Consider the following 24,617-nt stretch of genomic DNA (forward strand, 5'->3'; position numbering starts at 1 on the left):
TGAAGAGGCTCTGCTCAAGCTGAAGCTACTTTTTTGATAAGTGCTCAAATGTGATATACAGACTTGTATAATACCGGAAGTCAACTTCGTTTTCTTCTTTAGTTGTGCAAAGTGAAAAGTTGTTGTTGCTGTTTTTAACTATATAAGTTAACTATCTGTATAACATATAAATTATGGTAACTTAAAAATAGATTACTCCAAAAGAGCTGAAAGAAAATCAGAATAAATAGCATCTATATTTTACAAATTATTAGAAACCCACAAACTTCAAGATACTACCACATTATATGAAGGAGGAAACATGTTTAGATAGTGGGAAAAAATACAAGACACTTTTAAAGAAACAAACAACAAATAAAGGAAATCATAGTTTTGTCCTATGCTGACATCAAGGAATAACTATGTTTGATCATAGGTTTTAACATGTAGATCCTAGTTAATTAATTAGATTAACGTCTAGGGCAGTCATTTTAGAGACAGAATCCTCCTACTTTGTCTCTTGCCATACAATTTTTAAAAGAAGTAGTTCAATATAAATCTGCACCATTGATCTTGTTATTCTGCCATATAAAATCTTTTATGATAATCAGATGTATGCATGTCTCAACCCCAATTCTAACTAAATATTTGCCAGTGGAATTTCTGAAACATGTGCTTTTAAAATGTATATGTGTAATAATTAAGAGGCCTAGAAGTATTATCAGGTTGCTCTACTTAGAACCTTAATCTTAAAATAATTTTACACGGGGAAATTTTCATCCAATTTCCCTGAATTGCTTTAGCTTATGGCAGTAGTTAGCAGAGAAGTCACCTACCTACTCTGAAGATCAAATCATCTTCAATGGGATTCTCTTTTCTTTTTCCAGTGCTGTACATGCTTGCAGGTCTTTTCACAGCTTTCTGCTTCACATGACCACTGCCAGGAGATTTAACACGTCTCTTAACCCCCTCAGTGGTAGGGGATACGTCTGCCGATCTGACCACTTTCAGTTTAAATGGGCTGCCCTTGATGTGCTGATCATAAAGTCTCAGTGACAATGTGAAATCCCCTTCTTTCTGAACAGTATACAAAAATTCGTAAGTGCCATTTTTATTGTCAAGTATTTCTCCATCTGCTACACTTCCATCAGGCGTGCTCAGCTCAGCAGTGAGGTAAGCGTTCCCGGACTTACAGAGCTCCCCATCTTTGTCCTTGGTGGTGATGGTGACGGACATGGGCTGTCCGATCACAGTCTGCCGCAGTCCCTCACCTGTGGCAACTGTTTCAGAGGCAACAGCATTGGTGGTTAAAATAGTGCCCAAATTGTGAATGGACTTTTTCAGGCCTTCCGTTTCCACTATGAAGTCCAACTGATCGTTTTCACGGGGCTGCAAGGGGAAATCCCTCTCAGCCAGTTCATTCAGCTTGTCACTCATCTGCTTCTTCACCAACAGCACTTCAGTTTCGGTGCCATGGTTGAGGGCCTGGGCTGTAAAGTTGCTGCAACTTTTAATGCTCTCTTGTCCTTCAAGCAAGGTATCCAGCTGGGTTTGGAGAACCTGCATGCATTGCCAAACACCACATCAGCATCACATGGCAGGATTTATGCTAGCAACATTAGCATGCTTCACCCCTGAAGGCCTTTATAGAAATACCATTTATAGTACTTCAAAGTTTTGTGGAATTTTTTTAAGTCTCATTGTAGAAAACATACCATATTGACTCTCTACAAATTATTGGAATATCACACTGGAACAGAAAAAAATGTACCCCATTTGGATCACCATGGCTTTACACATCCACTGCCTCAGTAGGTTGAATTATTTCCTCACTTTCTTCATTTTCTTTTTTTTAATTTGTAAATAAACATAGAATTTTAAGCATCCTTCCATCTAGCCCTCACAGTTAATGAGATAGTTACTGAAAAGCAAGCTGTAATGTGTGTACCTGCAGAGAGATTTTCAGTCATCAGGCCCATCAATAAGGGAGGCTATAAGAAGAGTTTCATAAAATTATCTCTTCAGGGCCAGGAGAAACTTTGGGTTACTCCTTTTTGGGGAAGAATGTTGAAGGTATTGTGTTGGGGATACTGGAAAGAGTTGGATTGAGTAACCTGCAATTTTGATGGGCAGCAAGTAGCTACTCTATATTCAAGACTGAAAAAGAGCTTCCATTATAGGCTCAGTTCTGGCCCTCAGTCTAAAATCCTTAGAGCAGTATTGACATCAAAACTGTGAGGCATGGGCTGGGAACAAGATTAAAATTTCTTGAAACTGTTTTCGCAGTGAATTAGAAAAATGATCCTTGAATTTTAGCAGCCTAACAGAGAAGCTCATGGGAGTTTGGAAAGCTCAAACATTCCATTTGCTCCCACATCTTTAAAGAGAAAGTCCCCAAAAAGTACTCAGTCATACATATGGTATGTTTTTCCTACTGAGAAGAACTAGGGCACAAACATTACTGCTAATCACAGAAGTTGTTTTGTTGACTGCTACTGTAAAGTAAGCATTTTTGAAATAATTCAGTTGTTCTCATTAAACTTGGAAACTGTTGGCTGTATTACTGTGAGACACTCTTCCCTTGCTGATGAACACTGTGCTACGATGCTGTGTTCTTAAGGGCATTTTACTTCTGATTTGCACAAAACTATCTGTTTTTCTCTACTTACTGGAGAAAAAAGTCTGACGAATTATTCATATGGAAAAGTGATAATAGTGTGAAATCTACTGCAAGCAAAAGAAAGTAGGCTGATTTAAACACTTCACTAAGTTTCAAGTTATCTGTTTCTCTAGACACCTGAAAACGTCTCAGGACTCATTTCAAGGCATTTCCAGTCTGCCTTGTCTTTACTTCAGAACATAAATAACTAGTTGAACAGATAGCGTGACTACTAAAGTCCCAGGATGATAAAAGTCCATACACTCAGGATAAACCACAGAGCATGAAGGAAGATGATTTGCGGCTACATTTTACAACAACTATACTCTTAGTATTGTTTTCTTTCATTACAGACACAGAAAATATTCAGTCCTACCATAACTAACATTTAAGATGTGTTTACTGCATTTTACATGAGGCCTCTCTCAGTTCATTTGAAACCAAAGCTGAATGGGAAATATTTGGGTTTGTAACATTTTGCAGGCTCTCCACTCACTCAAAAACAAAAATTTATTCTAATCACTCTTTCTGTACTAACAGGAAATACCTCTTTTACTGCTTATGTACAACTTCATAAAACTTTGGTTCTCTACATTAAAAAGTCAAATGTGCCCTTAAACAACCATATGATAATTTAACATTGTATACCACCTTGTGTAAATTTTGTACACACAGTTGACTATATTTTCTTGCTGAGAAAATAAGGTTTTGGGACATCTTAAATTTGTTTGGATGAACTTAAGATATAAGTCCAAATTTTTTATGCTAAAAACCTCAGCAGCTCCTTAGCTTTAGTGATGAGTAAATTCTGTGCCCCAAGAATTCTGGACTCCCTGCATCCCTGAAAGCACACCACTTGTCCATGTATTAGAATTCTGCAATTTTCACCAGCCCAGCCCATCCTAACAACCTAGCTTGTTCCAGATCCTGAAATACATCTCCCTTCAGCTTCAAACATCTGGTGATGCTGAAGCTGCTAGTAATCACGGAGAATGTCCAAAGATGTCATTACTATCAGGCACTCTTGAAACTCCAGTTGCTCATGCTACTTTCTTATTCTCAGGAGAGATATCTTCCTTTTACATAAAACAGCCAACTGATGCCCAGGAAGACAAAGTCTTCAATTTGAGTATTTCAGACTTATTCCTCAGTAAAAGCTCTTTCCATCACGGTACAGGCTTCTCTCTGAAAAAGGAGCAAATTTCTTTTTTTTTTTTCCTCTGAAAAAATCCACAATCCAGGGGAAAAATGCAAGATTCAATCGCCCACATAGAAAGTTAAAGAACACAACTCTGAAATCTGTTGCTCTCTGCATTCCACTTAGAAAATGAGATGCCTCTGCACTCCATGCATTTCAATCCCTGAATTCTAGGGTGAAATACCTTATCAAGTATTTGAAAGGAACCTTGCCTGGTTCCTTCAGGGAAAAATTACTCATGGGAGAAAATACACAGCACTGTCATGGAGCTCTAACCCAATGATCCACACTTGACTTTGGTGTTCCCTTATTGGCATCTGCACATAAAACATGTGAGCTTTAAGCAGACTCCTGCTTAGCGTGCTGGCTATTTTAGATCCTCACATATCATACACACAGAGTTAGCTGCCTATAAAGTCTAGATTCCATTTTGGAGGCTGGGCACCTACAAGCAAGGTTGTGCAACACTTGATTTCAGGAAGACAACATTCTCAAGATCCCAGACACAGCTTGTCAAACTGGCATCCTGAATCATTTGTAAAAACTGGCTGATTAAATTAATAGTTATTCATTAAAACAAAACATGCATCTTACTTTGTGTTTAAGGCCATAATTCACTTCCAGTTCCATAAGCAGCACACTTTTTCGTACATTTAAGGTCTTCTGGAGTTCATCAAAAGTGGAATGAATGTCATCTACGATGCTAGCCTTTTGGTTGGTTAACTGGTGTATGATTTCAGATATAAAATGAAGTGCTGAGTCGATCTCTGGAAGCCTGAGGGAGGGATTAAATTACAAAGACTGCTGTTTCAAAAGTCATCAAACAATGGCCCTTGTCCTGAAATTTTTGATGAAATGAACTTATCACCAGTCTGTCTTTACACTCCCCCACTTCACAGAAGCAAGTTCATTCCTTTTATAACCACACAGTTATAATTTTAGTCTGATAAAATAAGGCTAAGCTAGGGCCCTCACATGTGGAAATCCTTTGGGCTTCAGGAAGTTTCAGCAGGGAGGCCTTGGATTTTCTCTTCTTTATGCAGATGTATTTACCAATAATGAGGAATCAGACCTACAACTTTTTTAAAAATATCTTCTTACAGAGTAAAGTCTGTGCTGTATTCTAAGCATACAGTAGAACTTCTTTATTATGAAAATAATGATGAGCTAGTTCTTTTCTCCATTTTATTTTCTCTCTTTGGAGAACACTTGAATTTTTAATGGCTTCTGTTTTGCAAAAGACTGATAGGAATCTTTAGATCTTTCCTCTAATCCCTCAATGCATCATACTCAATGGTATAGCATACTCAATATTTTTTCTTTCTTTGCACAATCCTCACTACCTCTATTCTTTAAGAAAAGGTCCATGGCACAAACACATTAAAACATCTACTGAGAGTAAGAGAGGAAGCTTGTAGCAAAAATGAAAGCAGAAAAGCAGTCAGGGGAGACTCCATACCGTTTGTTGACAGAATCCAACTGAACTTGAAGAGAAGCCTTGTGTTGCTCTACCACATCCTTGAGTGGTACTGTGGGATGCTCTGCATGTTCTCCCTCTGTACACTCCCTGCACATGGCTGTCTCACAAGACTGGCAGTAAAACTCCATCACCTGAAAAAGTGCACAATTCTAGATTAAAACACAGCTGCAGCAGTAAAATCAGTTCAAAGCACATCTTTCTGGGTCTTAAACTCATGTTATTATCTAAGCTCTTAGCTTATGGTTCAAAAAGAAACAAACTTTCTGCTATGTTAGATGTCAATAATCTACGACTTAAAAGATATCTGTTATTCATATGTATTTCCTACCAAAACACTCTTTAAAATGCATTTTATTCTGTTGGAAAACATCAAATCAGTAGCGCAAGAAACAACATCAGACCTCAAGGCTAGCTCTAGCATTGTCTTTATACAATACTAAGTTCTGGTCTCTTTATTTCTCCACGAAATATCAGGGAACTCAGGTCCCTTCATGAATTCAAACCTCAGTCTCCATAAAGGACTGTCAAAAAAAGTGTAAGCTTCAGCTATTTTTTCCTAACAGGGTCACCTGTGCAACACAAACACAACTGAGATTACCAAACACCATGTTTATTTGCTACAGAAAAGCATCCTCAATGAACCAATGTGCTGTAGGGGGAAAGATCCATATCCTATTACTAACCCCTGAAAACCATCAAAACCCTATATCTAAGATTGTAATTAGAATTCTGATCTACAATTGAAACAGAAGATTGTGACAGAAAAGTCTGTGTCCGAAACCATATGCTAGTCCAAATAATGCACAAATATGCAATTTCAGCATGAGAATTCTTTTACAACTAGAAACTTCTTGAACACAAAGTATTTTAGGCCTATTTCAGAGCGTGTAAGGAATCTTGCAATATTTGCTTCAAAGAAAGCAATTGTCAGCTATCTTGCATTCAGAACATAGCATCAGAATCTCCAATAATTTGGTTGATGCTTTTGGCACTCAGATCTCACACTATGAGAGGTGTGCAGGAGATGCTGGTTGACATTAGGTGGTCGCACAGGTAGAGTAGAACCAGCTGTTTTCAGGTGAGCAGAGGGACCTGTAACAGCTCTGTGCAACAGAGCTGGTTCTTCTCGTCTTGAGAATTAGGAGGGTGAAGGAAGAACTACTATTTGCATATGGCTTATTAGCATTAATAGGATTTTTTCCTATCAAAGCTCCTTTCCCTCATATTCCCATTCTTCTGTCTTATCACAGTTCACAAGATATGAAATGCACATGCAGTGAGGGGTTAGTTATTTGATGGTCACTTGTGTAAGCCATTTTAGAGACAAAGTAAAAACTGTCCTAAATAAACTGGATAAGATAGAATGCATCAGCAAGAAAAGAACATGTAGATCTAAACCATGGCAACTCCTATCAACACACTCCACTAACTCTGAACTTAGGAGTCTTACAGTACCACATCTTCCAAGTCCTGCCAGTTATTTTATATTTACTTTGGTAGGCTTTAATATATAGTACTGTCTCACAGTGCATAGAGGAAGTCAGTTAAACACAATTTTTGATTTAAATTCTTTACAAAGGCTTAAAAAATTTGGAAAATAAAATGTTGATTATTAGGAAGCTAAGTATTTTTATATGGCCATAAGTGTTCATTTATTTTAAATCTGTTTCAGAAGTTCATCCTTCTGCCTCTTCACAGCTTAATGCTCATGTACAGGACACTTTAACAAGCTCCCTACTTGTTCAATATTTGTTGTTTTTGGACACAGTGAAAGAATAATGCAGTACTTCTGTTTCCTATTAAATATTTTGTAACAAGCATCATTACATTTACAGCAACATACATTCAATGCTAGAGAAATAGAAGACAAAGTGGATTAGCATGCAGACCACAAAGAGTTAAGACATATGTCTGCACACAAAAACGGTAGTCTTTGTCTCAGCCGCATTCAAAATGGTGTGAGTGAAATGATTCCCATTTCCCACGAAAGTTTTTGGATTGTGCCATAGTTAAAGGAGAAAGAAAAGTTATTATTAATATGATTCAGGCTTGAAGTTTTTTGATAAGTTGATTCCCTATGATTTTTTCAAGCATTTCTTAATCAACTAAGATTCTTTTTTCATAATTTCTACATACAGACAGACACATACTGCTAGCTTTTCTTCTCTCCCCTCCATTCCCAACATGAGCCTCATATTTTGTGACATTCCCTGCAAGCTGCTCACGTTAACAGGTTTGTTGTCAGAAAAAAAGCTTTGCCTGAATTCTCTTTCCCAAGTGGATGGGAGCTCTAGGGTAGGCATGGTGTCCAACACTGGTTTCCACTATGATTCTACAGAAGTCATGAAACATATCAATGAAAACATTCCCACTAGCTGTAATGGAACGTAAGTTAATACCCACTGTGTTCTGAAATCCCATTTACTGACTACATGCTAAACCAGAACAGGATTCTTCAGAACCAAGTTCTAATTAGAGACCCATGCATGTCTTCTTCACTATAATTTAACTGAATTTACAGGTTGTTTTTTTTTTTTTTCATTTGCGTAATCAGTGCTGCACATACTTCTAAAATGGATTTCACAAATCCAAAGCACATTAATTCCAGCCCTTCAAAGTGCAAGTCTCAAGAAAAGACTCTCAGCAATCATAAGCCTCATTTATCCAAAATAACATTTGAATAATCATGTTGTTCGTCTACTGCTTTGGATTTGTTTGAATTAAAATAGTAGCCCAGAGTAAAAAGGAGCTATTTGCTCTTTGCCAGCCCTCCTTCTGATCTCTCACACACACTTGGTTCCTATCTCACAGTGCCAGTGCGCGTATTACATTTGCATGCTTTGGCTCTTAGAAGAATACAAGTCTGGATTACCCACGGACTCCTCACTGACTATTTGGTGAAATTTAGGAAAGCCCAGGTTCTAAGTCTTTGCTTTTGCCTATCTGTGCAGTAAACCTGAAAGCTTTAAGCAGATTTAAAAGAAAAGTTCTGTAAAACTGTCATGACTTAAATAGCATGCTTACATGCAAGCAAACCATCCCAAATCCCTTGTAGATCTTTCCAATTTAATCAAATGTTATTATATCAAAGTAACAGTACTGCTTCCTAACTGTATTTCTGTTTCTAGTCAGGAAGAAAAACATTTTGCCAGCATTTAGCTCAGTTTATCAGTTCTACTGCTCACTGAAGGTAAACTCTGATATTCTGACTTTTCATTTAATCTCAAAGTCACACTGAATATTATTTACAGAGTACAAAAAAAAAAACCCCAAACAACACTAGATTTGAATGTCACAAATAAGTGAGATATTAAGAAGTACAGAAGCAAGGAGGAAAGAAAAGGTTTAAAAGGAATCTTATGAAGAGACTTCAGAATATGAAGGATAGGTGATTCCTCATTTTTCTAGTAGTACACAGGTAGCAAGCAACAATATTGTGTCAATACATCAAGCTATTATCTGATATCTCGAGAAAAAAAGCTAGTCGGATAAGACATGCACTTCTGTTAAAAAGCATTTAATTTAGCATTGGATATGCTCTCTTGTTGTACTCTGTAAAGAGAAAATAAATTGCACTCATAGAAGTGTGGATCTTAGGATCTAAGCTATGTTTCACTTTGAGTTCAGATAAAAGAAGGAAAAAAAACAAATAACAGGAGCTGTAGGTGTTCAGTAAATGAGAATAAAGCTGATGTTATTTCCATGGGAAGACAGAAGATAAAAATCTTCTCTTAGGTTCAGAAGTTCCATTGCATATGTGCCCTAATACCCCAATTTCACAAAGGTGTGCTATTGTGCTGTGTTGGGTGAATGAGGAAGTATTGGTTTATAGTTCAAGCACAGGAAATCATTATGTTAAGGTATTACAAGCTGAGTTTCATTCGTCATAAGCACACACACAAATGTGCCACAACAGGGTGAGAGGATGTGCACAGAAGGACTAGGATGTGCACACAAGGATGGAAAACAGTAGCTGTGTCCAGGAGACCAACTGGAAGAGAAAGTACCTAATTTACAGGGCCTCAGGAAGGCCAAGACAGAAGCAGATAGGAAAGTCAATGTGAAAATAACTGCATCAGTTCATAGAGGTTTAAAGCCAGCATGGCTAGAGAGACTGAAAAAGCTTGTTTAAACACAAACTTATTTCTAAACTAACACAAAGAAAATCTAGCTGTATTTAAATAAAATGTACTTGCAGATTTTTCCCTTGATAGTAAAAACGCAATGGATCTGACTCTACACTACATATAATTATACCCAAAGCAATTAAAAAAATGAATGGAGACATCAGTGCAGAATGATTGACTGTTCTTTGCACGCATTCTTGTCCAGCTACCATCTCAGTCCCTGTCATCCAATCTCCAAAGTCACCTGCACAGTTGCTGGCAGCCAGGCACTTACTCCTTGATATATATTGTCCTCATGCTGTGTACCTGTGAAGGCAGGAAAAGCCCATGTCCTCAGCCAGTCTGAGGGCTGTCAGTTCTTCTACAAACTTAGCTCCTCCTATCACAAGGAGGAATGTGGGAAAGTCGACTTTTAATCTCCTAGCAAAAGCTTTAATCTGGAGTTGCCTTCAGACTCCCCTCAACTCCCTCACAAAAACTTACTGGAGCAAGAAGATACTTCCATCGTATCAATCTCAGCACCTGAAGAGACACACTGTGTTTCAAGGCAAGCCTAATAAGTTTATTTTAGAGGACTTATTAAATCAACTTTTCCTGGAAAGCAGTTTTCAGAGAGGTAGAAGGTGAAAATTGCTTTCACTGCAGACAAGCATTTTTTTTTTTTCTAAGCACAGCCAAAGAATTATCAGCTGATAATGCAAAATGCAAAACAAGCAACATCTTATTCTGATGTTTTTACGCATTTCACAATCAAATGGCTCCTGTCACAACCACTATATCAAAAAAGAACGGTATTTCATTTTAAGGCAATTCATTAAAATGCAAAGGAAAACTAGAAATGTATTAACCAATAGCCATTACACATATACAGGTATAGCACACATTAAAAAAAGCTACATCACTTACACAGTAATCGGATTGTACAGCATATCTGTTCTGTAAGTCAACTCAATTGCAGCAGGTTAGTAAAGGAGAAGGAAACAAGCTGTCCCTCTAAAAGCAACCAATACCTATCAACTGAAATATTCCTATACAATCTATAGACCTAAACTGAGTATCAAATGAAACAGTTCTGAGGAAGTTGCCTTAAAATACTGGCATACATTTTTTGGTTTGCACAGAAGTTTGCAGGCAGTGTGGCTCAGCTTTGCAATATGGTGTACTTCCATGCTTGCAAAAGCCTGGCTGTGAGACAGGAGCCGATATGCTTACCATGAAGTCACACAGGTTAATGTTGAAAATGCTGAAGTAAGAGCAGAGTTGCCAATGCAATAAGGGAGCACCTCCTCAGTTTGGGAGCACTTGTCAATGACATAGATACTTTTTGCGGGTGAATGTGAGGGGATGCTGGGCAAATTAAGTAGGTGGAGGAAAGAAATAAAACAAAACAGGGTCTGGTACAAGGTCTGGTACATGAGATGCATAAAGCACAGTGGTGAAACAGAAACACCTTGTTTTCATTCTGCTGACCCAGAGCTGGAGTACCCTTTTACTTGCTCCTGTATTAATATGCTCACATGGCTTTTGGGGCCTGCCTCAGATCTTACTGGGCCAATATGCATGTCAGTTGTGCTTATAAGCTGCTTGCCTCATACTGCCAAAACAAGTCCACAGGTTCCCACAGCAACTCTGAGCCTACAAGTCAGAGAGCTATGGAAACCCATCCCAAAGACAAAAGGCTCGATGCTTGTAGAGGAGCAATTATGACCCAATGAGCCAGAAGGCAGATTCATCCAAAATAGCTGATAAAATCAAACCATATCATGACTACTTTAAGATGCAATCCTCTACTCCACTAAATGTATTTGAGTACTGCTAATTTTAAGAAGCCACCTGTCTTTACTGAAATATTATAAAAGTTATAAAATAACTAACTTCATTTCAATCCTTCCCTTGTCTCTAATTCAAAATAAAATACCCATGGCAAACTGGACCAGTCAGTACATATCAATCCCTATGCATCTCACAGGAGTTCGTCTCACTTACATTTCCATCGTGATTGGGGCAGGAAAGCGGTTTGCCTGCAGCAACAGCAGTGACAGTCTCCAAGATGGAGGACTCTTCAATGCTGTTCTCCGGTGTTCGTTGCAGGACATCCATCAGGTTGGTGATAAAGAAGTTGTTCTGGAGTGCAGAAACCCCTTTTTCTGGCAGAATGGAAGTCTGGCGGCACACGGGGCAAGAAAGGGTTAAGCTATGGGCTGGAATGTAATTCTGTAAGCACCTATGGGAACAGGAGGTGGAAGGGGAGAAAGAGAGAGGGAAGCTGTTGTCAAAGAGGAAAAAACCCTTCCTTCATTTAAGAAATCATTTGAAAAGCACTATCTCTACTTATAAAAGGAAAGGTAAATCATATTCTTGGCTTCAGAAGTAAAGTATTATAGGGATTTTTTTAACCTTTAAATCTTTTTTCTCTGCCACATAAAAAATGTTCAATAAGCCGACATCATCGTAAGAGTTATGCACTTTCTTTGAGACATTCATGCTGAGTGGATCCATTCTTTGAGATGTGTACTGCTCCCAAGACTGCTCCCAAAAATGATAAACTATCCGATAAAATTTGACAGACAAGAAGTTATTGCATCAGCCAATAGCTGACCTTTGTCTTTCCAATAGAATCTCCTTTATTAGCTTCTATCTGCAGTCTTTTCAGACCTAAAACCTGGTCCTAATGATGACAATTTCCATTTATTTCAATTGGGAATGTTATTTGGCAGTTAGCAAGAATCAATAGATCTCATTCTGCTTTGCTCTTTACTATATAGAGAAGCATGCCTTAAGTTATCAGTTTATGTCAAGGAAAGTTTAAGAGAATTTTTGTGTTCGAGTTTTTTATTTTTCTCTGTTTTAGGAAGACTGATTTATACAGAATACTAATCTGACACAAAAATTCTGCGAGCCACGAAATGCAGCGGTTTGTTCTACTCCTGCCTTGGAATATCAAGTTAACAACTGTGCCATGTGCAACATCTGACTGCAACTGGCAATTCAATATAGTCTTGTAAGGACAGGAAGCTTTGCAGAAAGCAGTTCTTGGGGAGTCTGAAAAGCAAGCAGTGCTACACCACGTTCTTCACAAGATGCCAATCAAGAAAGTGCAACTTTGCAGAACTTTGTGGCTCTCATCCACTTCCAAAGGCTTTGCTTGCACCACTCTTCATCCTCCCTTGGCTGCCCTTCTTCTGACCCCCAGGAAGGGCTCTGTGAAAGGAGAGCTTAGGCTTTGTACATCAGCTGTACATCGGAGGAGTTCTTCCAACCTCTCTCCATAACCAGATCAGCGTAAAAAGGTTACACTGAAAACCAGAAGCTGACCTTAGGATTTACACATGAACCAAAGTCAAGAAAGACATGATGGTGAAAAATCTTAGCTTCATTGACTGCAGCAGGAGTTTCACTGCTGACTTCAGTAAAATCAGTCTCCTATTCTTCTACAAAAGACCATTTTGTCTTACACACTCAAAACCCCACAATTTTTCTTGCATCCTGTAAAATTAAATATGTTCATTGTAATTACAAGAAGGTAAACTAATGGTCACACAAAGCATCTTGTACTATTATTTTCCTACCATTCAACATATAACCCAAACAGCTACAACCCACCTCAATCAAGACCTCTAATCAATAAATCTTGCAGATGCTGTATTCTCTCCACTATTTGAATGGGCAATATAACATTAAAACATCACCAGGTATGTTCATTACATTCAGCTGAATACAGTATAAGACTGCAGTATTTTCCCCCACTGCTTTTCAGAGAGGTTTTCTACTTCATTCAACCAAGTTGCAAAATAATGAGAATACTTAATCACGAGTTATTAATAATGCAAATAACATGTCGAACCCTTGGACATTAAAGGATGGGATAATTTTTTCTATACTTAGTAAATCAACAAAGAAAGGCTTTTATTGTTTCTAACTAAGCAGTATAAATTTAAGGTTATTAATTAGAGATCCAAATTCTGATTGCCACCTTACACATACCGGTGCAACTTTCATGTCTTTCATGGCATTTCCTTTCTATTTACTCCAGTATAAAGGGAACATAATCCAAATATGTCCCTTCATCCTCCCCAATGCAAATAAAAGTTGCTACATCCCTGCTTCTCCAGCCTTCCCAGAATTTATTGTCCCTCTACATGTCCATTACCAGGAAAAAGTCACTGCCCCCCCTACAAGACAAATGCCTATTTAGAAGCACAAAGAAGGAACTTACCTTTCACAAAAAGTGTGCAGACAGGGAAGTACTTTGGGGTTCTTGTAGCGGTCCAGGCATATGCTACAAATCAGAAACTGCTTGTCAATCTGACGGACCACAGGACTTGGGATGTTGGAGCCTTCACTGGCCATCCTAGACCACTGACATATGGGTCCTGTTCCCTTCTACCCTGCGCACTGCTGCAGTTGGTGGCAGGAAAAAAAAAAAACACAAGAAGAAAGATGCCTTACAGTCTCCGTGAAATAACATAATCAACAATAAATTCACCCATATAAATTCACCCATATTTCATCCTGATGCAGGAATTTATATTTCCATATAAGATGGATGCAAGGGAGAATTCAACTTCTAAAACATCTTACTGCTGATGAGAGCGTGGGAAACAACCTATACCACCTCTGTCAGAGTAGGCATTCTGGAAAGGCATGTTGCCTCTGAACTCTAACAGTTACAGAGCTGTCTGGTTTTAAAGACATCCCACAACAAAAATGGTTTTGTGCCAGAAGGCGAAGCCAGTACTAACAAACACCGGATTTCTTACATCTACAGTACTGCTGGCAAAATGTTTAATATGAAACTGCACAAGCCAAATGGCTGCAACACAGAGTTTAAAAATGGTTCACCTAACACTTTTCCCACTTATAAGTGCCCCTTGTGCCAAAGATACAGCAGGTTTGAATATAAGGACGCTCAAGTCAATACTTGGTCTCTAAGCAGCTCAGGCTTTCCAAGACAGAAGTGACAAGCCCTCTGTTGCAGGTGCTGATCACGCTCATTTAAAGGTCACTTGATTCTGCAAAGGTTTCTGTGGCCCATGACATTTATCAGCAGTGACACGTGATCTTCTAGTGCTTGAACACACAGCCTACTCTTCTGCCAGGGCTAAGCTGCTCTCCCTGAGCTGTGCATTTAGCAGGGCAGGTACAACTTCCTTATTGCAAGACACCAGTAACTATTTCTAGGAAAACAGAGGTGACCAAGGAGCAGTTTCTATTGACCTCCTGCTAACAGAGCCCTGGAGATCTACCTCTCAGCTAGCAGCACAAAGTTAATCACAGTTAAACCACCCCAAAGCAGTATCCAATGTGAAACTCCATGCACAAAATTGATGGGAGGCCCTTATGTGCCATTTTATTTCCCCCTGAAAAATGGTGAAACCATAGAGCTTAAAAAAAAAAACAAAAACAAAAAACAAAAAAAAAAGCTATTATATTCCTGCAATGCAATGTTTGTTCATGACCCAAAAACATGGAACTTCAGAATTGATCCTTTGTTTTCCTTTTCTCCATTTCTTCTCTCACACTAAGATAAAAATATGAATATTGTATAAACACAAATTAATTTAGCTAAGTGCCATAAATGACACATATTAAACCTTGAGGTGTCAGTTATGAACCCACGCTACATTTTAAAAGCTGGAGTTAGAAAAGGCTTTACAAGAATACAAATGAAAATGCTCAGCTTTCACAGATGGGAGTAGAAAGAGAACACTATCCAATATGTGTTAATGCATTCAGCTGGACCTGCAGCAATGTGTTTCTAAATATAAATGTTTTCACTATTGATGCAGCTGCACTTTCCTTACCAAGAGGGAGAGGGGTGGGACCCAAACACGACAGGCAAGATAATCAGAATCAGGAGGACTTCTCATCAGAAGCACAGTTTCCAAACCAGTCACCAGTAAGTTATGAACAGTGCAGCTTTTCTTTGTTATGCATTCAGTACAGACTATTTAAAAAAAAAAAAAAAGTACCTAAGATATGGAAGCTCTCTGAATAGCTGCCTATCATTAATAGCAGTTCTCTAGCAAACAAATATGACTTTTTGTAATTTCTTTTTCAGCTATCAAATACAGCTACACCAGCAAAAAATGTTTACATGAGGAGAACTCGCTTTTGCCTGTAAAATTTCATGCGCATTTCATCTGATCTTCATCCTTGTTTTCTAAATTCCCCCAGTCTCACTGCATAATCAGGTGATTCATAGCATTTTCGTCTGTAAGCCTGATTGCAGCCACCTTGATTTTCAGATGTTCACACTACCAGTGTAAGAGCATTAGTATGAGTTCAGAAATAAACATTTTTAATATTTGTTATTTTGTCTGGATCACAGTAGGCCATCATTGTCATTTACCCCCTACACTGACATGAACCAAGCTTCAATCGTGCACCTGAAAACAGAATTTCATCAGCACATTTCAAGCTGTGGCCTCTGTATGGTACAATAACTATACAAGTAGTTCATTTTACAAAGTTTCTTAAGTACGTTATTGCCAGGATTGAACATCTGATGCTGCAGCCTCCCTGAGCCAACTTCACCTTTGATGCAGTTTTGCTAAATGTGATGCAGTTATGGAAATGACAATATTACTTATTGTTTCAATGAAAAAAATCATATAACCAAAGACTCTTTGAGGAAAAGTTGCACATTTTAGATGATCCATTTGAATTTATACAATGGCAGCATTTATTATCATTAACTGGAATGCCTCAAAAATAGAACATAAGTTTCAGATGGCAATGGGAGATTTTATCAAGTATGACTGCTATTTTAACAGGACAAACATATTTTTTTAGCAGCATCTTCTGGATTTGGGACCTGCCGCAGTTGATTTTCAGGGGTTCCTTTGCCTCACATCCAAAAACACAGTCCAAAAACACAGCCAAAAGACGACCTTTGAAAATAACTTTGAGAATCACTTTTTGTTATATTTACACTTCAGAATGTAAAATGGAAAGCTAAAGGCTTTTGAAACCTTGCATCACACCAGACATAGAACCCCACCCATTTATCTTTAAGAAGCACACACTGGAAACCTACATCAGGTTTGCCAAACCTAGTGCAAAAAGGGGTTGGGAAAAGTGTCCCCTTTGTCACTCTGTTGAGCTCAAGGAGCATCATTTTTCCAGCCACCCCAACATTGACATTATTCTTTTTTCCTTCACTGTTAATTTCCATTCAAAATAAGCTATACGGCAAAGAAAGGAGGAAACAATGGATCTCCAAGCTAGCATAAAGCCTGGCCCTGCTACGCATGCATGCCTTCAGGAGCTGAAGTCAGGGTGTGGCCCGAGGCATCTGTGAAAGAACACCATAATATACAATTCGAGAAAGGGAGGAAAACGTTCAGGAACAGCAAGTAACAGTTCCAGAAGAGTTGCTTCATATTAACTGAGTCATGTAACAGAGAAATGCCCCTTATCTACAAGTCTCTTTGAATTAGCTCTACAATTTTTGAGCCATTACCGAATTCTCAGTTTTTGTGGCCCACCCAAGAGGGAGACTCTTGGAAAACTTCTAACTCTATATCTCACAGGATTTTTGTCTAAAAGAGCAGAACCCTCCCAATACCCAGCTGCCAATACACTGCTATCACTGAACTCCACCCAGCCAGAACTGCAACAAGCCTGAAAGTCTAGCCTGAGGAGAACAAATAGCTTGCAGCCTGTTCATCCTCCTCTTATCAATGGTATTCACAACCCAGAGGGTCTATTCATGCATTATGAATGGACAGGTTTCCCTTGGCAACGTTTGCAAAGGAAGTCAGGCCTGAGAGCTGTAAGAAAGGGTGGGGAACCTCAACAATGTCGCTTGAAATGCTGGGGGTGCTGGGGGTTTAAAACTGCTTAAAACAGATACAGTGCCTGTCCACACTTCTGTGGACGGGTACGAGGCATTTATAGCAGCACATCGAAATCAGCCAGTACAGAACACATTGTGTAAATTAATAATCAGAATTTCCACACAGACGACTGGTGGAGAAGGCTCGATAAAGCTACATTTGCATTCCTCTCTCTCACACTCTTGCAACCAGTTTGGTGCCTTGTTTAAAATACAGCAACACTCTTCACTCTTACAGCATGCAGAAACACAACAAACATTCGGAGCCAAAACAGAAGGAGCAACCCAGCAGCAGCCACCAGGAACAACACTGAGCAAACTTGAGCGTTTTAGACCTACCCATCTTTGTCGAAAAACTGCTCAATCAGTGCAGTGCTGAGGACAAAATCCTTGCAGGGATGGAGCTGCAGTTCCGCAGGAGTCCAAACGGATAAAACATCATCTGTCAGTATCTCAAGGCTCACACGTAAAACTGGTAAAGGATCCCTATCACAGCACGGTCAGTATGAGAGGCACAAGGTATTTTGTGCTCTGAGGAATGATGCTTCATCCCACGAAGAGGACAGGTGGAAAGAAAAAGGGTAGAATGAGAGGAGGCCCAGTGAAGTCGTCATGAATTCTTTTCCCCCAGGTCATTTACAAGTGGGAGACCCCTTCAGGATTCAGACCAATCAATCTTTATTTAGCACATCTTTTTCTCACTCAGCCTGTATGGGAAGACTGCAGCAAATCGTGCAAGGGATTGTGGGATAGGGATGCAGTAGAGAGCTGCGACGAGATTCGCTGGGTGATTTTTTCTCCCTCCCTACTCAGCAATCAGCTGTTTGGAGGCTCCACACAGGGCCACTGAATTCAGTCACCAGAATGTTATTACAGGATTAGCTGGCAGAGACAGCCACCACTGTGCATCTGGCATGGCAATGCAGCTGAGAAATACATATGCAAATATTACTAGCAAATTGGAAGGGGGGGTTAACTCCCACGGGGAGGGCGGCTCTTACGCAACCCTGCTATGGGAACCATCGCCACAGGCGGAACTAAAGCACTTTCATTGAGAGAGGCAGATAAAGCCCAGCATTTAATGAGCGCCTTCTGATTTTTCCAGGAGTCACAGCATTTCCCAGAGCAGCGCTCCCCTGCTTCAACTTCCAGCAGCAACAACAGACCCAACAAGCTCCCTTTGTCTGTGCAGATGTTTCAAGCAGAGCCAAGGAGTCCCCTCAGAAAGCTGTGCTACTGACACACAAACCAGCAGCAGTGCCTCATGCCACGGAACAGCGTGTTTAACCCAGAGCAGCTCAAAGCTTCACAGCAAAATTGGTGACCTCATGCTGAGGGACCAAGAGAAACCAAGCTGGCCACTTGCTGAACGTTCATACAAGCATTAATACAGAGCTGCATTCCTTTTATCTACTCTCTTCAAATAACAAATCATCAGAGATTGGTTTAGATTTTACCAGACTACTACCGAAGGAAATAAACAGATCCTTGGTGTCAGTGCTTACTCTCAGCTATGCAATTCTGAACACACAGATGCTACTGAAGCTAAGCAACATAGAATTAGCTTTGTCCTCCAGTATTACAGCTGGTGGGTTTTGCAGACAAGGTACTATTTGCATCTCTAAATACAGTGAATCTTTTCTTTTGGAAAACAAAACGAAAAACACAAATCATATGCAAGTATTTCAGCTCAGTGAGTCCAACAAAGCTTCCCACAAATAAAAAGGCACAAAAGCCCATTTACATCAGGAATAAACAAATGTTGGTTTTAATGTTGGTCTGCGCTACTCTTAGTTAGAACAGATATAGTTATTTTAAAAATCACAGTTTAAAATATTGTTCAACACTCTTAAAATGCAGGCTCCCAAATGTACTTTTTGAATCTTGGACTGACTGACCAGGTAAACAGTACTGATAGTCATTTATCACAAATGAAATTTAAATTCTTGTTAAAAATAGAGAATCTCTGTACATCATTTATTTCCCATTTGGCAATCCTTTCACCAGATTTGCTCATACATCACGCAGATCCGGCCTGGTTTCCCTGGGTAATGCGCACAGGGCAAAAGCATGCTGTAATCCAGTTTATAACCCGAAATGAAACATCAGGCAGCATGCGTGCCTGTGTTAGGACTTGGGGTACTTGTGCCAAAATACTGCTCCTCTCACTCCCTTCGACTCTGTCAAAGAGAACGTAGCATGCTTCATTCTAGCTCCATGTTTTAGCACGCTGAAAGAAGCAGGAACCTGCACAGCAGGATTCACAGTTTAAAAAAAGGCCAGAGAGTTTCAGACACATTTTTGGAGAAAAGGGGGTGGGGTTTTACTGTTGTTTCTTCAGGTTTTTTTTTTCCTTTTTCCTTTAAACTGCCTAGAGAACCTCACTCCAAAGAACAAGCAAAAAAATTCTTTTTTTTAACTCCCAGAGCCAGAAGAACCAAAGTCTTTTGTTCCTGCCACTTGAACAAAGCCACGTTTTAAACAAAAAATTAAGACCAAGTTGCAACTCCCAAATCCGAGGTGGAAGACTCTCAGACAGAAGCATACCGGCATCACTCAGCTACTTGCTTTTCCTTACTATTTCTAGCATCCCAGTTACATACACTGAAGCAAAATGACAAGTGTTGCTCAACCTACCATTTCTCTTTACAGTCTGTCCCAAGGACTACATACCACTCAAATCAGAGCCGACCCCATAACGTACCTCATGGCCAAAGAAGACTGCAGGAGTCAGAACTGCATCCACTCACCGGGAGCTGCAGCTCCAAATGAGAGATTGCTTCAAAGTGCAATTCTTATACAATTGTCTCCAAGGAAGCTGCCTGCTGACACTGATCTTATATGCTGGAAATTATTCTGCTTCTTCAACAAAACAAAACCATGGGACTGTGGCAAGGAAAATGAAACAACCAAAAAATAAGAAAACAAGATCTCATTTCCCTTGAGATTTTTGTTCTTGCATGTTTAATGTTAACATGTGGGTTTCTTCTCCCTCGTGAAGAGGAAATGGATTTGTGGCTCAGTGAACAATCTTGCACTTTACCCCATAACAGTTATTACCAGCCTGTTTCAAATAGGTTTATTGTGTGTGTGTTTTGAGTTGGGGGAAGGGCTTGGGAGTTGTTGTTATTATTATTATTATTATTATTTTTGAAAGAAAGAAAGAAAGAGAAAGCAAGAAAAAAAGAGAGAGAAGGAAGGGAGAAAGGGAAATTTGGGAGGAGGGAGGGAGTAAGGGAGGAAATGCCACCCAACCACAGAAGTTTACAGCACTCATTGGAAGTAAGTTCAGAAGAAAATATATGGCATAGCATCTTTATAATGATGCAGAAATTAGTGTTTTAGCTCCTGCCAGCATCTCCTTTAATTGTTCTGTCTTTTAAATAATTTCTTCTTTTTCGTTTTCTAAGCATAACCTGAATTTACATTCTGAGAGATCTCATAATTGGCAGGTTATAAAGAAAAAACACCAAACCCCACCCACAACTATTTTACAGAGCATTCTATAGATTGCTGTATGCTCCCCCTACTATTAAATAAGTCATCCAAACAATCTAGTTTAAGATTAATGGTCTGAACTCTAGTCTCTACTTTAAATTAACTGAGGGAAAAGCAGTCTAACTCAGTCTGTTGCACAGAGGATTTTGAAGTCAGCAGGAAAAAAAAAAATGATTGGGTTAGCAAAGACTAAATGGCTAAACAGTGCAGTTCTAGGAAGTAAGCCTGACTGGAAAATAAGAGACGGGACAGACCAGAAATCAATTACACAAAGTCATCCTGCTAGGAACAGGGGCTAGCTTGGGAATACAAATACAGGAGAGAATGGGCTGCTCCAACCCTCATCTGGCTCCACATCGCTAATTTGACCCTGGCGCCAGGAAAGCAGGTAGGGTGAAACAACCAAGCTCTGTCATTTTGGGACTGTGGCCACACTGGGAATCATGGGGCCTTAGTCATCTTGATGGGATGGTGGTGGCAGAGTCACCTTCACCTTTTTCTATTGGAGCTGCGCATGCACGCAGACCCAGAAGCTCCCACAGAGCAAGCACAGCCTGCAGCCTGAACTCACACAATCAACCAGCCCAGGCTGTAGTTCACACTGGCAAGAAAAGCCAGGGCTTCCTTCCACTGTAAGCCCCCCCCAACCAGAAGGCGACTGTTTCAGATGCTTGTCCCCAGCCACAGCCTTGAGCCACGATCACTCCTCCATCTCGTGATCTAGTACAGCAGATGCTCTTCCTCAAAGCTTGTGACCCAGCACATGGCTCGTCACAACTGAGGAGGAAAAGAACTTGAAAGGTTTTCCAGGGATGTAATGCTGGGTTAGTGGAGACCATCACAGACCCACAGCCCCAGTGCATGTTCTCTACTGCCTTTGCCACCTTATTCTGTTTCTTCCTATCTTCTGCTCATGCACAGCTCAGCCTGCCAAGGATTGCAGGCTGCTCAGAGCAGTGGCTGAAACAGCCTGGTTTCCCCTCTCTGCCAATGCAAACTTGACTCACACAACAGCATTCCCTGCCTGTTTCTGACACTGTCACAAGAAGAGCTGCACTGACCACAAACTACTTTTCCCCTCTTTGTGTTATTCTCTTTCTCCTTTTGAGTATTTGCCATTGAGATGGGAGGGCCAGTCACAGCAATGGGCTTACCTTCAGTACTATCACAAGTCAATGCCATTAATTAGGTTTCTTTAAAAGCTCTCAGCTGCTAAAGACCAGAATAACAAGAATAGAAGCCACTGCTATAAACGAAAGCTTGACAGTTTTACTGTTCTAATGCTTTTTCCTCTTTACTTTCCTGAATTTATAATCAAAGTCCGTAATAGGGTGCAAGCCTGAAATAACTGAGTAGGCCTCCTATGTATGGGGATCAAATGATGTTTCTGCATTAGAATTGGATAATATTTCTTTTGTTTCATGATCTTCGCTATCATAGTTCTTTTTGGGAGTCCTTCTACTTAACCCGGGGAAGCTCTCTGATAGTTTACATCACTGATCCTCCAGACGAACCTTCCCAGGCACGCACACTCTGTATATAGGTGTATAGATGCATATTTTGTCATACACACTGCAGGAATATCCTGCACGAGAGCAAACCAGAGAACAAGGGATGGCCTGCCCGAGGAAGCGCCTGAAGAGACATCGGAAGGCCTGGCATCATCCCCAGTGCTCTTTGCTTAACGAAGACTTTAAAGAAAATCACCATATCAATACGGCAAGGAGAGCACCAAGACAGCTTGGAAACAACAGGACGGCTGCAGACTGACAGCAGGTAAAAGATAAATTAACAAGCAAATAGCAAATGTAAACCAGATTGTGAACCTGCAATAGCAGCCAGTGGGGAAACAGGGGAGGGGGGGAAAGGCTGTCGTGTCCATAGGCGCTCCTGCTTGCGCCATTGCAATCGCGAATAAAATCTGCTTTATCGGAGATACCGTACTGACAAACATTACTTGGATATTTCCAACATACAAAAATACCCTCCTGTGTAGAGGAGGGAAGCGTAACAGCTGGCATTTAAAGACCCCTTTCCTTTTGTTCCCCCCCCACACCCAGAACCTCTGTCTCCTTTTGCAGTACCCCTATAACCCTTTGGCAGTTCTGCTTCCATCCCTACAGACCGCGTGTTCCCACTACCCAAATTTAGATGATCTAAGAGACTTTCTGGTAGCTGCTGTGCACACATCCAGGAACATGGCAAGTTAAGAGTCGTGCCATCACACGGTAATCACACAGCTGAGATGTGGTACTTAACTTCGAGGCAATTTGACTGTCTGAGCTCTTCATACCTCACTGTAGGATAGGGCCCAGCACAATTAATTCCCACAGCAGTACACCAGGGTTTACTATGCCTGCAAGGACGATCTGAGTGCATGGAGTGGAAGTCCAGGAGTCCCCAACCAAATGACCAGTTATTCCAAATATTTCAGACAGAAGGGACAAAAAATGAGCGGAAAAAGGCAAGTCAAGAAATACTATCACGTCAGGTCAAATGTCAACCTCAGATATTTTGTTTATTAAACATAGAAAGGGTTGTAAAACATCATATTCTCAGGTGAGCTATTTTTAAAAGTAAAAATCCACGGTAAGGCAGGTTGAAGTAATTCTTTTAGGGACTCAAGGTTGTGATGGTCTAAGTAAAAAGATCTTAAATTCTACATTCGACACCCAAAGCAGATAGAGCATACATGCTATATGCATGCAAGTTGGGGGGAAAAAAAAAAAAAAAAAAAAAAAAAAAAGCTAAGCTGGCAAAAAAACTTTTCCTCAAATCACTGCAGCTTCCATAAGCAGCTGCTCTGAAATGCTACTTGAAATAAAACTGCTGCGTGGAGACTCCATATTAATCACTATTAACCACTTCCAGGCACAGGACATCAGGCAATACAAACAAAAAGCAAGAGGCAGAGCAGGAATCACTTTGGGAAGAAATCCATGGACTTTTCTACATACTGTTAGATATAATGTACATTGAAAAATGCTGTAGACATTTTCTTCAGAGCTGCTAAGCAATGGCCAGAAAAGTAAAAGGTAGATGCAAATGCTTGATTCGTTTGATACCTGAGCAGTGAAGGTTGAACTGCTCAAAGGCCACCCACTCCAATCTGTCCTGAAGCACTGGTCTGGACCTAACCCATGCTGCATCTGTGCTTAATCATACTGTTCTGCAGTTTCTCCCTCCAGGAGAGATGACACCCACCAGGTACCCGAATTCAGTCACATAATTCCCTGCTGACCTCTCCTCTTCTTCCGTTTCCTTTTACCTCTGCTGGATTTGGGTGATCTAGCACAAAGTTCAAATTAGCAAAGGACAGGACAGCACCCAGCTCTCATCATATGCCACACAACCTGTACACTAAATTAAGACAGATACTCCCAGCCCTTTTGTTGTTTTGTTTATTTGTTTTTCTTTTGAAACCTTCAGAATGTCACACCTCAGCAGAAACAGAGTATGGAAAATAAATCGGGAGAAAAATTAGATCTTTCACAGCAAGAAACAGTGGATAGAATATTAACATTCAAAAAGCAAACAACAGAAGCAGAAAGCACACAGTTTCTCCATAGCGCACAGTTTGGGAAAATAAGCTGCCTGAGTAGATAGGTTTCTGCACATATGGGAGAAGGACTGGGAAGGATGGGGGCAAAAAGAGCCCCTCTTCAACCCCTGCACAGGCTCACATACCCCGCAGTGCTTAAGGATAAAATACTGCTGTCTGCATCTCTGCATATACCTGAACTTTTGCACAATGTTCACCTCATTTTCTTCTTTGGAGCCCAACAGCAATGTTACCTTCTATGTCTGCCAAGTCTTCTGAACCAAGATGTCTTTCA

General features: G+C 40.0%; 1 protein-coding gene and 1 long non-coding RNA gene across 15 annotated transcripts in view; one reads left to right on the forward strand and one right to left on the reverse strand.

The window, feature by feature from the left end:
* The window catches only part of TRIM2 (tripartite motif containing 2), an 85,105-nt gene that overhangs the window by 23,474 nt on the left and 37,014 nt on the right, over positions 1–24,617 (reverse strand). For 6 of the 14 annotated variants that reach the window (XM_052690275.1, XM_052690287.1, XM_052690281.1 and 3 more), the window contains 5 exons: positions 13,660–13,841; positions 11,430–11,667; positions 5,296–5,447; positions 4,431–4,611; positions 816–1,539 (listed from right to left, as the gene is read on the reverse strand). In XM_052690275.1, the coding sequence (XP_052546235.1) occupies positions 816–1,539; positions 4,431–4,611; positions 5,296–5,447; positions 11,430–11,667; positions 13,660–13,793 (1,429 nt within the window). In that variant the 5' untranslated portion in view covers positions 13,794–13,841. Of the gene's footprint in view, positions 1–815; positions 1,540–4,430; positions 4,612–5,295; positions 5,448–11,429; positions 11,668–13,659; positions 13,842–17,622; positions 18,327–19,987; positions 20,340–24,617 lie in introns of those variants that run through there. The other 8 variants (XM_052690286.1, XM_052690283.1, XM_052690278.1 and 5 more) reach the window with 7 other exon arrangements.
* Positions 22,153–24,617, forward strand: part of LOC128084344 (uncharacterized) — a 48,721-nt gene continuing 46,256 nt past the window's right edge. Inside the window, exon 1 of the long non-coding RNA XR_008208483.1 lies at positions 22,153–22,557. This is a non-coding gene — a long non-coding RNA (uncharacterized LOC128084344). The remainder of the gene's footprint in view (positions 22,558–24,617) is intronic.

The sequence above is a fragment of the Tympanuchus pallidicinctus genome, unplaced genomic scaffold, assembly GCF_026119805.1.
Source record: "Tympanuchus pallidicinctus isolate F22 unplaced genomic scaffold, pur_lepc_1.0 scaffold26, whole genome shotgun sequence".
In the NCBI taxonomy this organism is placed as follows: domain Eukaryota; kingdom Metazoa; phylum Chordata; class Aves; order Galliformes; family Phasianidae; genus Tympanuchus; species Tympanuchus pallidicinctus.